The sequence below is a fragment of the Gossypium hirsutum genome, chromosome A01, assembly GCF_007990345.1.
Source record: "Gossypium hirsutum isolate 1008001.06 chromosome A01, Gossypium_hirsutum_v2.1, whole genome shotgun sequence".
Lineage (NCBI taxonomy): Eukaryota > Viridiplantae > Streptophyta > Magnoliopsida > Malvales > Malvaceae > Gossypium > Gossypium hirsutum.
The window spans coordinates 4,939,488-4,956,735 of NC_053424.1; the positions used below are offsets into that span (position 1 = coordinate 4,939,488).

At 32.5% G+C, this 17,248-nt stretch overlaps 1 protein-coding gene across 1 annotated transcript; it reads right to left on the reverse strand.

Annotated features, from left to right (window-relative positions):
• Window positions 1-603: 603 nt before the first annotated feature.
• LOC107940616 (probable leucine-rich repeat receptor-like serine/threonine-protein kinase At3g14840) lies at window positions 604-16,846 on the reverse strand. Its single transcript, XM_041074594.1, has 22 exons — window positions 16,688-16,846; window positions 16,450-16,621; window positions 10,899-10,970; window positions 10,583-10,654; window positions 10,361-10,432; window positions 10,000-10,071; window positions 9,769-9,840; window positions 9,576-9,650; window positions 9,422-9,490; window positions 9,238-9,309; window positions 9,068-9,139; window positions 8,883-8,945; window positions 3,463-3,528; window positions 3,308-3,370; window positions 3,162-3,197; window positions 3,017-3,060; window positions 2,533-2,906; window positions 2,126-2,324; window positions 1,794-1,943; window positions 1,493-1,611; window positions 1,198-1,408; window positions 604-1,112 (listed from the first exon to the last, which is right to left on the reverse strand). The coding sequence occupies exons 5-22, from the start codon at window positions 10,378-10,380 to the stop codon at window positions 874-876; spliced, it is 2,016 nt and encodes a 671-aa protein (XP_040930528.1). The 5' UTR covers window positions 10,381-10,432; window positions 10,583-10,654; window positions 10,899-10,970; window positions 16,450-16,621; window positions 16,688-16,846; the 3' UTR covers window positions 604-873.
• Window positions 16,847-17,248: the final 402 nt, after the last annotated feature.

The following is a 17,248-nucleotide window of genomic DNA, read 5'->3' on the forward strand; positions in this document are numbered from 1 at the left end:
TTGCATCCCTTTTCATTAAGATAATGCCACTTTAATATTTTCATCTAAAATTTTAACAGATCATGTTGATTTGATTTTATTCAAGATAAAAATATTAAAATGACATTTTATTGGAAACGGATATAAATGATATGGTATCCTAATTTTATATAATTTTTTCTTTATTTTAATATGATTCTATTGGTCCCTCTAATGCTTTTTCACGTATCAAAACAAACTTTCTTCAGGCATTGAGTTTTCTCTTCTTCTTCTTCTTTTTATTTATTTATTTATTTATTCATTTTAAACAGTTTGAGTTGGGATAAGCGTTTGGACTTGCTTTAATAGTGTTTTTCAATTTGGGCTAGGATAATTTGGTCCAAATTTATGAAGACCGATTCAACCAGTTTTTTACTTTGCTTTGGACTCATATATTAGCTAATTTCTAATCTAACCGACTAGTCTTATCCGATTTCAATAATATTGTTGTATGCTAAATTAGAAGTTCTAAAGTTTTAAGCAATAAGCATATTAATTAAATGATGCTTTTAAAAAGTTTTTAAATTTCATCATTTGTAAGTTTTTATTGATTTTATATATAAAAAAAATTTAGAAAGAAAAAAGTATCCTCATTTTCTTTTGATACCAAATCCTATTATCTTATTGTTTCTTGAAATGTCTCATATCAAGGTCCTATTTAACATTGCTATTGGTATAATCCTTTAGATTAAAAGATACATTTAATCATAAACAAAATGCTATACTGATTAAAATTTTACAAACGAATTTTCAAAGTATAGATTCCTAATTAAGGCATTATGCCCGTTCTCTTAATTTGTTGAAGTTGAATTGTTGTTTTGCATATACGAAGATATTGACATTGCGGAATATAGATCAGAAGACAAAGTCCGTTCTCTTAATTAAGATATTGTTTTCTTCGTCAAGCTTGGCCAAACCAAAGTCGGATATTTTAGGGTTTAGATCCTTATCAAGCAACACATTGGTCGCCTTAATGTCTCTATGGACAATCTTCAACCTTGATTCTCCATGGAGAAAAGCTAAACCTCTTGCTATACCAATGCAGATCTTCCGTCTAGTTGGCCAGTCTAATGTCAACTGAAATTCTTCTGGACCTTTAAATAACCATAATATAAAAGAGATTGAAGTTCAGATATGTGAACATGCTTGTCCTTATATATCTATGAGTGTCAATAATACCAAATAATGCACGAGCAAGGCTGTTGTTTTCCAAGTACTCATATATAAGCATCAGTTGATTTCCTTCAATGCAACATCCATATAGCTTTACTAGATAAGGATGTTGTAGAGCTGAAATCATGCCAATCTCCGTCACGAACTCGCGACTTCCTTGCTTTGATCTAGCCGATAGCTGCTTGACAGCGATTTCTTTGCCGTCTGCTAGAATGCCCTACATTTTGAAAAGCATTACACCAGGTTCAGTCATCAAAAAAGTAACCGGTCAATGAATATGTAGCTAGAACACGATAGAAACCTTATAAACAGGACCAAAACCGCCTTCTCCGATCTTATTAGCAGCATCAAAGTTGTTTGTTGCGTCTTTAATTTGCCTTAAAGTGAAGGAACCAGTCCGCAATTCTATACCTTTTAGATCTGTTGAAAAACCAAAGCCAAATACATAAGAAACATTTAATTATAATATAGCTTCTAATTAACATCTCTGTTCTCCTAATCCTATTTGGTGCATAAATGATAAAATCGGTAGGGGATAGGTATATTTTATTTTTATTAAATGTCTCACGAATTTCGGACATAATTAATTTATCTGTACATACCTCGTTCCAGTGTACTCCTCCATCTTAAGCATCCACTCCACCAAAGGATTCCAACCACAAGCAAGAAAGTAGCAAATGCTGCTGCAGCCACAATACCAACCTTCGCAACTGCGCTGATACCTCCCCCACTTTCTGATGGAGGTTTATAATCTGGAATTGAAGAAAATTATATAAATGATATCAATGAACTTGAGATGACACTCTAATTGAAGAAAACTATATAAAGACTTAGTTACAATCATGAGATGGCACAAGTGTAGTAAACATTGAATTAGTTCATACAGTCACACATAAGAGTATATGTGATAAAGCTATTAAAGCTATCAACCTACAAGGATCAACGACAGATATTGCAGAGATAAGAGGACCATAAACTCCTCTCACGGGAATAACTGTTGTCCCTTTCCCAGTCCACTGCAAACGGATCTCCAAAGTACCATCCGAAACATTTGCAGTAAAATTCTTTAGAATTGGTTTGCCAGCCCCACCTGCTTCATCCTTAATATTGAAATCCTTCAGCTCCCGCATTCCCTGCAAAGTATCCATTCCATTTGACCGAACTTTCCATATATGCATTCACACGTATTGTAAAGGTTAACAACGATGTCATATATGCAGTCACATGGCTGCAATCTTAGCTTAACCGGAGATTGGATTTTGAACCCATATTAGGCCGAAGAGCCTTCACTGGCTCTAGTTCTAATATCAGAACTTGGTAAGAAGATATGAGTTGAAATACCTGAATGTAAACATCAAAGATCCGCCTTCCTAAGCTGCTATAATTTTTACCATCAGTGAACTGTATCTCCGCAAAATGGAGGCTCACGTTGTATGTTGCATTGTGCAAACAAAACGCATAGTAAGTCAAAGAGCTAGGTGAAAGACGTGCGTTGATGTAAAGCTGACCAATACTCGAAGAAAGTTGGTTATTTTCCAAAACTAATACATCCTTTTCAGTGCCATCATCCAAAAAAATACCAGTGCTGCTAAATGCCCAATAAATAGTACTTCGATAAAATCTTGAGGGCCCGGCAGGATCAGAATCAGCTTGATAGGTGATATTATTAATAGTTTCTTCTTTCCCTCCACAGTTTATATAAAGATTGTGCAAAGCTGAGGTATAACGAAACAACAATTCAATAAGTATTGCAGGAAAATACAACCAAAGTGAAATGGCCATTAGAACTCAACATTGTTAAGCAGTATATGAAATTTCCACTTACGTTCCACTGGACAGTTAAGGTTTCCCATACATGAAACAACTCCTCTATTAAAATAATTATAAGCCCCGAAAAATTGTTAGTCATTGTATTTATAAGAGCAAAATTGCAGGTGGATCAAAGAAAACGAGAGTTTTTTAACACTTACGAATTATTGATCCTTGAAGTGCTTGCAAACAAGTTCCTATAGATGATAAGGACATATTAAATAAACCATAGCTAGTATACCGAAGATCCAATCGTAAATAAAAAAATAAAAAAAATCTCAAAAAACATAGCTTAGGTTTTTCTTACAGGCCACTTTTCTGACAGTCATCAACATCACCTGTACTTATGAAGTTGTTATATGAAAGATCTCTGCAAACAGAATAGTTCAGAATATTAGTGTGATGATCAAGCTTCTTGAGCATATAATTTGTTGTCACTGAACAGTTGGAAGAGAATTTCACATTTTTTTATTTGTACTAAGAATCCATTGAGGGATTGCTCCAGTAAACATGTTTCCAGTTAAAAACCTGAAAAAGATCGTCATGAAGTTTCTATAATGAGATGATGTTCTATAGGAAGAGGTATCAGTTAAAATGAAACCCTTTTTGCAAACTCAGATAATTATATCTGTAAAAATATATATATATCTCACAATTTATTGGAACCCACCCATTGTTTGAAAAGTCAAAAAGGGTGGGCACCGAAAGTAGAAAGTAAAATTGGTTGGCAAGTTGGGTTAAAAGTTGGCATGGGATAATTGCAATTTTGGTCCCTAATTGTATAGGGACATTGCAAGTTGATCCTTGAACCTCAACTATAAATAGGCCTAACCATTTCTTACTTTCTTCATCCCACATTTGCCATTCTCTACTTAAGGCAATTGTTCTCTCTCCCTATTTGTAAACTTTCACTTGTATTTTTGGAGTGAAATATATTTGGTAGTGCCCGAGGACGTAGGCAAAATTTGCTGAACCTCGTTAAAATTCTAGTGTTCTTTATTTTTGTTCTGCATATTTTGCAAGTGTCATTGTAGTGATTTATTGTGCTATTAAATTACGATAGAGGGATATTCTGGCTAGGAAAGATCTGGTATGTAAGCGATCCTCGTGATCCACCTCTCTTTCCTGGGAATTGAACTTAGTGTGATTTTTCAGTACAATAATTTTACTCTTTCACACGCTTCCGCGCAACAATTAGTACCAGAGCCAGGTTCGTACTTGGGGAATACGACCGTTTACGGTACTATTCACGTATACGATACTATTCACGTATATGGCACTATTCACGTATACGGTACTGTTCACGTATACAGTAGTTGGGATTGAGGAGAAAAATGGCAGCAGCATCGTCATCAGCAAGGACTACTGTGACAAATGCAAAATTTGAAGTAGAGAAATTTGACGATACCAATAATTTTGGTATGTGGCAGTGTGAGATCCTGGATGTCTTATGTCAGCAAGAGTTGGATATAGCCCTTGAAGAAAAACCTGACAAGATGGATGACAAGGAGTGGGCCAAGATCAATAGACAGGCGTGTGGTACAATCCGCCTATGTTTGGCCAAAGAGCAGAAGTACTCCGTCATGAGGGAGACATCAGCGAAGAAGCTGTGGGATACATTGGAAGAAAAGTTTCCAACGAAAAGTCTTGAAAATAGGCTTTATATGAAAAAGAAACTTTTTCGGTTCACGTATGCACCCGGTATGTCGATGAATGACCATGTGAACTCATTCAATAAAATTTTAGCAGACTTGCTAAATTTGGATGAGAAATTTGAAGATGAAGACAAGGCATTATTGTTGTTGAATTCCCTTCCTGATGAATATGATCATCTTACCACCACATTGCTTCATGGGAAAGATTCAATCACATTTGATGCAGTCTGTAGTGCATTGTATAGATCTGAGACTCGAAAGAAAGATAAAAGAGATCACAGAGATACAACTGCAGAAGTCTTAACAGTAAGAGGTCGTTCACACAGCAGCAAACCTGGTAGAAGGGGTAAGTCCAAAGGGAGACCCACCAAAGATGAATGTGCCTTTTGTCGTGAGAAATGGCATTGGAAAAAGAATTGTCCTAAGTTACAAAAGGGCAAGTCTATTTCTAATGCATGTGTAGCGGAGCATGATGAGGAGTCAGACTTTAGCTTGGTTGGCATGGCAATGGCATGTCAAACGGATGAGTGGATATTGGATTCGGGATGTACTTACCATATGTGTCCTAATAAGGACTGGTTTTCTAGTCTTGAAGAACTAGAAGATGGAGTTGTTTTTATGGGCAATGATAGTGCCTGTAAGACAATGGGTGTAGGTACAATCAAATTGAAGAACCATGACGGCTCAATCCAAGTTCTGACAGATGTTCGCTATGTACCCAGCTTGAAGAAAAATCTCATCTCATTAGGGGCCCTAGAATCTAAAGGGCTCACAATCACTTTGAGAGATGGATTACTAAAGGTAGTAGCTGGGGTATTGACGGTGATGAAAGGCACTAGAAGAAATAACTTGTACTATTTAAATGGAAGTACAGTTATTGGATCAACATCAACAGCTTCTGCGAAAGATGCAGATTCAGAGGCTACCAGGTTATGGCATAGGCGATTGGGACATGCTGGTGAAAAAGCTTTGCAGACTTTGGCGAAGCAAGGCTTGTTGAAAGGTGCAAATTCTTGCAAATTGGAATTCTGTGAACATTGTGTTCTGGGCAAGCAGACGAGGGTAAAATTTGGTTAAGCAATTCACAATACGAAAGGAATTCTGGACTATGTTCACAGTGATGTGTGGGGACCTACCAAAGTGGCTTCTTTGGGAGGTATGCACTATTTTGTCACTTTTCTTGATGATTATTCAAGAAAAGTATGGGTGTATCTAATGAAAAGAAAAAATAAAGTTTTGGATGCATTTCTGAAGTGGAAGAAGATGGTGGAGACTCAGACAGGTCGAAAGGTCAAACGACTTCGATCAGATAATGGTACTGAGTACAAAAATGATCCATTTCTACAAGTATGTCAAGATGAGGGCATTGTGCGACACTTCACTGTTCGAGATACACCACAGCAGAATGGGGTGGCAGAACGCATGAATCGGACTATACTGGAGAAAGTTCGATGTATGTTGTCCAATGCTGGATTGGGCAAGGAATTTTGGGCTGAGGCAGTTACATATGCGTGCCATCTAATTAACCGATTGCCATCAGCTGCAATAAATGAAAAAAATCCTATGGAGATGTGGACTGGTAAACCTGCTACTGATTATGATTCTTTACATGTTTTTGGTTCCACTGCATATTATCATGTAAAAGAATCTAAGTTAGACCCAATAGCAAAGAAAGTATTATTCATGGGTATAACTGGTGGTGTAAAAGGATACCGTCTCTGGTGTCCTGATACAAGGAAGATTGTTTTCAGTAGAGATGTAACTTTTGATGAATCAACCATGATGAAGAACGAGGATTCACAAAAGGATGACAAAACCAGTAGTACTTTGCAGCAGGTGGAGTTTGAAAAGGTTAATGATGATCCAGCTAATATTGAAAGAACAAATGATGAAGAAGTTTCGACCCAAGAACTTCTACAGCAACAAGATTCAATTGCATATAGGAGGCCAAGAAGAGAGATTCGTAAGCCTGCTCGCTTTGACGATATGGTGGCCTATGCACTTCCAATTGCAGATGATGATGTTCCTTCCACTTACACAGAAGCAATAAGTAACTCTGATGGTGTAAAGTGGAAGCAAGCTATGAATGAAGAAATGCAGTCTCTTCATAAAAATAGGACTTGGGAGTTGGTGAGACTGCCCAAGGGAAAGAAGGCAATTGGATGCAAATGGGTATATGCAAAGAAGGAAGGATTTCCTGGTAAAAATGAAATTCGATACAAGGCTAGATTGGTAGCAAAGGGTTACGCTCAGAAAGAAGGAATAGACTACAATGAAGTGTTTTCTCCAGTTGTGAAGCATTCGTCTATTCGAATTTTGCTAGCCTTGGTTGCGCAATATGATCTTGAACTAGTTCAGCTTGATGTGAAGACCGCGTTTTTACACGGTGATTTGGAAGAGGAAATCTATATGACTCAGCCGGATGGATTCAAGGTTGCTGGAAAAGAAAATTGGGTTTGCAAACTGACAAAGTCGCTTTATGGATTGAAGCAATCTCCGAGGCAGTGGTACAAGCGATTTGATCAGTTCATGAAAGGGCAAAGGTACACAAGAAGTAAATTTGATCATTGCGTGTATTTTCAGAAGCTACAAAAAGGAACTTTCATATACTTGCTCTTATATGTTGATGATATGCTAATAGCATCTAAGAGCAAAGTTGAGATTGAAAGATTGAAGACTCAACTCAATCTCGAGTTTGAGATGAAAGATCTAGGAGAAGCTAAAAAGATTCTCGGCATGGAAATATGTAGAGATAGAGCTCATGGCAGAGTTAGCTTGTCTCAGAAGCAGTATTTGAAGAAAGTACTACAGCAGTTTGGCATGAACGAGCAGACCAAACCTGTAAGTACCCCGTTGGCTTCTCATTTCAAGCTTTCTGCACAACTATCTCCTTCGACGAATACGGAACGAGAATACATGTTGCAAGTTCCGTATTCTAATGCAGTGGGTAGCTTGATGTATGCAATGGTGTGTACAAGACCCGACATTTCACAGGCAGTTAGTATAGTGAGCAGGTATATGCATAATCCTGGAAAAGGACATTGGCAAGCTGTGAAATGGATTCTACGGTATATTCATAAGACCGTGGATGTTGGATTACTGTTCAAGCAGGATAATACACTTGGTAAAGGTGTTATTGGGTACGTTGATTCTGACTATGCCGGTGATTTGGACAAGCGAAGATCAACCACCGGTTATGTGTTTACACTTGCTGGAGGACCAATAAGTTGGAAGTCTACACTACAGTCTACAGTTGCATTGTCAACCACAGAAGCCGAATACATGGCTGTAACAGAGGCTGTAAAGGAGGCTATTTGGTTACAAGGTATGGCTAAAACCTTGGGGTTGGTTCAGGAGCATATTAACGTGTATTGTGATAGTCAAAGTGCTATTCATTTAGCAAAGAATCAAGTCTATCATGCACGTACAAAACATATTGACGTACGATTCCATTTTGTGCGGGAAATTATTGAAGAGGGGAAAATTTGTCTTCAGAAGATCAAGACTGCAAATAATCCCGCAGATATGATGACCAAGGTGGTAACAGCAACCAAGTTCGAACATTGTTTGAACTTGATTAATATCCTGCAAGTTTAACAGTTGAAGAAGGCACTATCAAGTATTGTTGTCAAAGGCAGAAAGAATTGTGTGAAGATAAGATTATCCTAATCAAATCTTCAAGGTGGAGATTATTGGAACCCACCCATTGTTTGAAAAGTCAAAAAGGGTGGGCACCGAAAGTAGAAAGTAAAATTGGTTGGCAAGTTGGGTTAAAAGTTGGCATGGGATAATTGCAATTTTGGTCCCTAATTGTATAGGGACATTGCAAGTTGATCCTTGAACCTCAACTATAAATAGGCCTAACCATTTCTTACTTTCTTCATCCCACATTTGCCATTCTCTACTTAAGGCAATTGTTCTCTCTCCCTATTTGTAAACTTTCACTTGTATTTTTGGAGTGAAATATATTTGGTAGTGCCCGAGGACGTAGGCAAAATTTGCTGAACCTCGTTAAAATTCTAGTGTTCTTTATTTTTGTTCTGCATATTTTGCAAGTGTCATTGTAGTGATTTATTGTGCTATTAAATTACGATAGAGGGATATTCTGGCTAGGAAAGATCTGGTATGTAAGCGATCCTCGTGATCTACCTCTCTTTCCTGGGAATTGAACTTAGTGTGATTTTTCAGTACAATAATTTTACTCTTTCACACGCTTCCGCGCAACACAATTGTCTCACTTCTGGAAGAGAAATTTCAATTTCTCCACTGAGTTTGCTGAAGCTGAGATCTCTGCAAGAAAATATTTAGGTACAATTGGAAATTAGAACAACAACAATATTTGGATAGTCATTTCAATGCACCAACATCCATGCATGATAAAGCATCTAGTGGCCTATTGGACTATTACTCACAAGATATCCAACTCTGACATATTTTCAAGAGAAGTAGGTAGCTTTCCAATGATATTGCAGCTACTCAATGTCCTATAATAGAATCACAACAACACTCCATTATATAAGTCAGTAAATATATTGCTCTAAAATTTAATCAATCTCATCCTTGTAGCAGAGTTTTACTTTACAGATTTTTCGTTTTAGACAAATTACTAAGTCGTGGAAAAGTTGATTCAACTCCAATCAAGTCCGTAATCATTCTGTAAACAAAATATTCAATAAATAATATCCAAAGTGTTATATATATATATATATATATATATATACATATATATATATAGAAGTGTTTGAATTTTAAGATGCATTGCTTACATAGATTCTAAGTTTCCCGAAGGACCAATGTCTGGAACTGGTCCACTCAAACCACTTGCGACAATACGTCTGCCATTATCAGAGTTGGATTCATTTAAATCATTTATAAAAGCACAATATTTCTAACGAAAAAAAAATTAATTAAAGTTCTCACATATCCTTAAGGTTTGTCCAATTCTGGAAAATAAAACCGGGAATCTTTCCTGTGAAGTTGTTATCACCGATCCGGCTGTTAAGTAAACATAATAATCATAATTAGAATGTAAACAATTTAGGGATGAGCATGACATTAAGACCATGAATCAATTCTGGATGACATATATAGAATAGATGAATATGAAGCTTACAAAGTCTTCAATGTAGTCAGCCTAGCAAATGTTTCAGGCAATTCACCAGTAAAATTGTTGGAATTAAGAAGCCTGCAAATTAAGCAATAACAATTCGCAATACCAAGAGGGAAGAGATATTAAACAAACCTAAGAAAAAAAGCCGAGTATGAAAAGATGGAAATAAATGAAAGATTTAATAAAAAATTCTATCACTTTATATAGCAAATTTAAAAAGGATGAGCCTCTCACAGTATCTCAAGTTTTGGTAGATTCCCCAGTGCAGCAGGCAAATTTCCTGAGAAGCTATTGTGCTCAAGGACTCTACACAATTTTTCAAAACAATTAATGAGATTAATCCATTAGACACTTGTTAGAGCATTATATTGATAAAGCAAAGTAATGTGCTCTTTAGATGCCGCTAAATATTTTGTCTCACTCGCTGCCTAGAGGAGGATCTAGGGTGGTTCCAACTCATATATGAATGCATAGAGCTGGGGTAAAATGTTGAGAATGCATTAGGGGCATCCAAAAATAGTCTAGTGAAAATTTTATCTTATATAATGAAATTAAGAATATTAGGCTAAAAATTGCGATATAGAAAGCAGCTCACAAGCTGGTGAGACTGCTCATGTTTGCCAGCTCCTCTGGGATTAAACCTGTTAAACGATTTCCAAGAAGGCAACTGCAATATTGTGTTTATTTGTCCGATAAAACAGGGAAGGAATTAATCCAAAATTCTGTAAATTGAACAACGAATATTTAAAAGATAAATGCAAAGATTATTTTATCATTTTAACCATATAAATTATATGAAAGGAAAAAAAAATCATACATTTAAAAAAGTTGCTGCATAGAACCCCATTGAGGAGGAATGTAGCCACTAAGATAATTGCGAGAGAGATCACTGTAAAAAAAGTTAAAACGTTAGAAATACAAATATATGACTCATCAATTACATTATAGAATCAATTGGTATAAAGCACAACAAATAAAGAATTATACAAAATCAAATCAATCCAAAAAAATCAAACAAAACTCAGATATAACATACCCACCTTATGGACTAACCATAATTAATTTGAGATAAAAATGATGGTATAATAAGAAATATAAATTATATGAAAATAGAAATTAAGGAAGGTACTTACATGTCTTGGAGGTAAGGGAGTCTGGTCAACTGTGGTGGGAGAGTGCCCGATAGATTTTGTCCCTTCAGCGCTCTGATTATTTCAACAGTTTAGAAAGGTATTTTATGTTTTGGAGTAAGATTTGTTTCTCCTCTTGGTAAAGGATAAAAGATCTAGTGAAATCATAATTTCATATAATTTCTTCTTGTATGAAGTTTAGCCCTCAACTGTTTTCATGTCTCAATATCAGGTTATTCAACAATTATTATTATAACGAGTAGATTTGGATTAACTCAAGTGTCGTATTTAATTGTTTGGGTAAACTACCTAATTGAGTGATTAAAATAATAAAATTCTTTAACCACGATGATAAAATTGTTTGGATTTTTTTTTACTAAAAATGAAAAATCTTAAAAGTCAGATGAGAAATTGGGTAGTTTAATTATTTTATTATTACTTTACTAAACTATATAAGAATAAGGTTTAATGCTCAATTTGACCTTGAATTATTTTATTTTCCTATTTTTATATTTAAATTTTTTTCTCATATTGATACTGTCGAAACCATTTTTTTTGAAAAACGGGAATCGACTTAGATTTTGAAAAATGAAAACGAATAGAGGACCACCAATCCTTTTTTTGATGAGATGTGATCAGGGCACCTTAAATTAATTATTTTAATAAAAATTAAGATTTACTAAAACGATACTTTTTGGTCTACAAAAATAAAAAAAATGAGTTTAGGAGTCGATTACGCACGAGGAAGGATTAGCACCCTCGATACGCCCAAAAATTGGTACCTAGTTGATTAATTAGTGTCTTAGTGTCGAAGATTGAAAACTTGAAAGACTTTGAAATACAATCCCTCTTTGAATTAATGCTAAAAAATAACCGAATAAGTTAAAACGGATGTTAAGGGCTCCCTCATCTCAAAGTAATAAAATGTCACGCCCAGTAAATTAGGACACGACATTTCAAACTTTGCGAATGAGCATGCCTTTATTTGAAATTCATGTATTTTAAACTTTTTTAAAAGGGTATTCGATTATTTAGTGTAAACGAGAAAAATCGAAACCCAGTAAGTTAGGGCACGATATCTCGAATTTCCAAATGTCGAATATTGCCTTTGTTAACAAGAATCTTATCCCGAGATAACAAAATGTCATACCCGGTAAATTAAGGCATAACACCTCGAATCTCCGAGAACATTTCAAAACTCGTATCGCGATTTAAAAGAGTATTCCGTTATTTAGGTTAAATGAGAAAAGTCGAAACCCGGTAAGTTAGGGCACGATTGTCTCGAATTATCAAATACGGAATATTTACTTTTATGAAAGAATTATTTTGGATAAAGGATGATATAACGCAAATTTGTAAAAATGAAAAGAAATAAATCATGATGTTAACAAGCATAATAATAAATGAGTAGTATAAATGACAAAAATGAAAGGAGTAAACAAGCTATGTAACTTAAGAAGAGAATAATAGGTAAAAAAATAAAAAAGATGAAAATAAAGATAAATAAGAATAATAAGAATAAGTAAAAAAGGAAACGTAATAGTAAACCGATAAATAAATAAGTAATATATAAAATAGTAAAAGAAAGAAAAATAATAATAATGTTGCCAATAGGTAAAAATGTGTTAATAAGGATAATAATAATAATATAAATAATATGCTAATAATATAATAGGGGTAAAAATAGACATAATAATAACATGTGCATAATACGATATTAAAAAATATAATATAGTATTAAAAAATGTATACATAGTATATATACTAGGAATAATAATAATAGTAAAAACAACCATGAATAATGCTACATAAATAGATATATAGTAATAGTATATACATAATATAGTTATTAAAAATATATACATAACATATATGAAAAATACAATATTAAAAAAGATATATATACGATACACATATATATTAGAAATGATAATAATGTTAAAAAACAACTATTAATGATATTACATAAATATATACATATATATTATAAATGAATACATGATAATATTAAAAGTATGTACATAACATATAAAAAATATATATATACATATATACACATAATATAGTGTTAAAATATTTACATAATATATACATATAAGTATTGATTAAAAAATAATACTAATAATAGTAATAGTAAAATACTAATAAATAATAGATATAGTAATAATAAGAATATATAAATGACAATGTGTACCGGAGAAAATAAAAATAATAAAAGAAAATTAGTAACGTTATATATATGTAAACATATATATATTGAAAACATACATACATATATTAGTATTTAAATATATATAATATAATATTTAAGAAAAACTGTACATAATATATACGTAATTGATATAGCTTTTAAAGTATATTTGTATTATAACATTAGACACATATATATATATGATAACATAAAAATATATAACTAATAATATTTAAGAATGTATACATAATATAATATAAAAATATATATACGTAATATAGAATTTAAAATATATATAATATATTAAAAGAATATATACATATTATAAAGTTAAGAAAAATAATAATAACAAAAAAAAACTATTAATAATACTATATAATATATATACATATAAGTATTAAGTGAAAATAATACTAATGCTAATAAATAATAAATATAATAATAATAGTAATAAAATATAATAGTATATATATAATATTAAAATTAAAATACAATAATGAGAAAAAGTGAAAAAAAAGGACAACATTGAATTAAAAATGAAGTTTTGGGGCGAATTTCGAAATAGAACAAAAGAAAGGGACTTATTTGAACGCGCGCAAAACATAGGGGGACCGAAAAATAAATTATTCCTTCCCATCAAAATGCAGCACATCAACGGGGACTAAATTGAACATTGCGACAAATTTTGGGACCAAATTAAAAATAAAAAATGATTTAATTGCAAAGTAATAAAAAATCGGAGGGGTTAAATGCGAAAATAACCCCTCCAATGAAAACACGCAAATCCTGAAGTTGGAGCGGGTCGGGTCGCGGGTCGGCCATGGGTACAGGCCAAAACGACGTCGTTTTGGGTTTAAAAAGCAGCCTTCCAAAACGTCGTCGTTTTGAAAGGCTATATAAGGCCAAATTTTTTTAAAAAAATTTCACTTTTCATTTTGTTTTTTAAAAAAACTCCCTCTCTTCTTTTGTTTCTCTGCAAATGCCTGCTCCAGCAAGGGCCCCGGCCAGTCCCCGTCACCAATCGCCGCCGGCGACCGTCGCCGGCCACCGCACGCAGTGGCCAGAAATCCAAAAAGGTATTTTTTTTTATTTTTTTTATATTTTAAAATATGTGTGTAAAAAACAGTAAAGGAAAATAAATCTAAGTGTATAGATAGATTCGAAAAAAAAAGTAAATAAATAGAAAGGAAAATAGATAAAAAAAACCTTTTGTCGAATCCATTCCATTGTTTTAAGTATTTCTTGCTATGATCGAACGCTTCTATTGGTGTTTGAATCTGAATCTTTCTTTTGTTCTATTTCATGTCCACTTTTACATTGATAAACAATGGCCTTTATAGCCGATTTTTTTTTACACTGTTTGTTATTGTTTGCATTTATCTCTGCTACTATTTCTTTGCCTTGCTGCTGTGCTCTGTTTCTTCTTTCTTTTTGCAGGCTTTGCAGGCGATGGGACAAGGCTAGAGGGTGGTTGAAGTGTGGTCAGAGGCGATAGCACTAGGGGCGGCAGCCACTTGGATTAGGGGGCTAGGGTTTGTTGTTTTTCTGAAAATTTATGGGCTAGGGTTTTGGTTTCGGGCCTGTAAAATTTGGGCCTTGGGTTTGGGTTAAATTTTAGGGATTATTAGGCCTGGGCCAAAATTGGGTTGTACAGATACTTAAGCTATCATTCTATTACTCAAATTAACCTTTTTGTTTGTAACAGTGATAAAAAAACTAATTGCTACACAGTGTCAATCAAAATGTGTCACTGGCAATTAGGGTTATTTAAATTAAAAATATTGACTCACCATTGATTGGTGTTGACTAAAGTTGACTTTTCACATTACACTATTAGAATGTGCCATGTCACTCTTCTTCTTTTTTTAATATTATATATAATATATTGTTTAAAAATGTAAAAAAAATCATTTTTATAAATAATTTAAAAAAATTCTAAAACATATAAATATAAATTAAAGAAATGATAATATTCATAAAATTTGAAAAATTTTCAAAAAAATATAAAATTATAAATATAAATTTTAAAAAATCAAAATATCATATAAAAATTGAAATTTTTTCATAAATTTATTTCTTCCAAAAATTCTAAATTCTAAAAATTCAAATAAGAAAATCTAAATTTCTAAAAATTTAAAACTTTATTACATATTTTTTATCAATTGTATCTATTTTGGAAATTTAGATATATTGTTTTGAATTTTTAGAATTTAGATTTTTTGAAATTTTGACAAATTTTCTAGAATATATATTTTTGAAAAATTCATTTTTCCAATTTTTCAAAAGTTATATACTTTTTTAATTCTTATAATTTTTTCAATTTTTATCTAATATTTTGAATTTTTTAATTTATATTATATATTTTATCATTTTTCAAAACTTTTTAAATTTCTTTGTATTATTAATATTATATATTATTTTTTTACATTTTTAATAAATATGTTACGTATAATATTAAAAACAAAAAAGGAAGGTGACGTGACGCGTTTTAATAGATCGATGTGGATGGTCAACTTCGGTCAATGCCATTCAATGTTCGATCAATAGTGAGTCAATGTTTTTATTTTGAATAATCCTAAATGCATGTGGCACATTTTAGTTGGTTGAAAGGTGTCACGTGGCACATTTTGATTGGTGTCACATTGTAACCGATTTTTTTAGCACCGTTGCAAAAAAGGGTTGAACCGGGCAATGGAATGATAGTATAAGTCCCAATCTGAGACAAAAAATTTTAAGTACTAAAGTGAAAAAACAAACATAGTTTAGGGGACAAATTAAGCATTAAACTTGAATGACCAATTAGGTAGTTTACCCTAATTATTTTATTATTACTTTATTACACTATATAAATAAATGTCATCATCCTAAACCTGTAGAGTTTGGTGGTGTATAGAGTACTAACTTTTCTTATTTAGTCTTTAGTGGTAAAAGTATCATGAAAGTCATTATATTAGGAGTTAAATTACATTTTTTTCACTCTACTAAAAAAATGGCAAAATAAAACCTATTTGTTAGATTAAATAGTAAATTGGTCTTTTTTCTTTAAAACTTCATCCATTTGTATTATTAAAAACTAGTATGACTGACAGAATAATTAGACAATAACACGTAAAATGCCACGTGTACTTCTTACTGATGTACAGAGACCAGTTTTTAATAGCAAAAATGATGAACTTTTTAATAAAATGACTAGTTTGCTTTTACTAATTTACTCTATTTTTTAATAGAAAAGACAAAATGTAATCTGACTTTTAGTATAAGAGACTCTATGATACTTCTACTATTTTTATTATTTATGTACAACTTTTAAAACTTAATTTATTTTATCTAAATATATATTTAAAAATTTTGAGAGATCCTTACATGCGAACGATATGGCAGGGGGAGGAACTGCAATTACAGGTGACATTATTAACATAATAAGCACCTTTTTTTGCAAATTTTGCCCAACTCTCATCTCTGCTACTGCATGGATCGATATTAAAGTTCCAGTTTGTCTTCCCCAATGTTTTACCTATGCTTTTCAAAGCTTCCACTGTACACATTATATAAAGTATTAGGCATTTACAAATGGGAAAAGGGTCGGATTATAATTGAATACCTTCATCTTTTGCAAGTGTAGCACCTAAAGTTGAAGTTGCAAGACAGCAAGCACTGAATATGGAAGCAAAAACAAGTAGGGGAGGAAACAACATATTGTGTTGTTGAAGAGATTTTAATTTAAAAAAAGAGAATGGGCACAAAGGTTAGATGTTAATGAAGATATTTAAATATGAAAGTGGGGAGTTTCCCTGCAATCAAAACCCGGCAAAAAAAAGTTATCGGGTCCCATGCACAGTGCATGCTAAATTAAAAGTTTATTTTATTAAAAGTTTTATGTACATATTTATTAATATATATATATATAAATTAAATTATATTTTGATTGTAATGGTAAAATTAAATGTTTAAAATGTAGTGGATTCAATTTTGATTATTTGTAAATTAAAAAAAAAAAGCATTTAGAAAGATAAAAATATTCTCAATGTAATTACTTTGTACACAAAAATGTATTTTAATAATTTTCAAATTAAATTGGTAGTTGATTGATTCGAGACTTCAATTCAATTGAAAGCTTAATATATAGTGTAAATAATAGAAGTTCATCTCTATACTATTATTA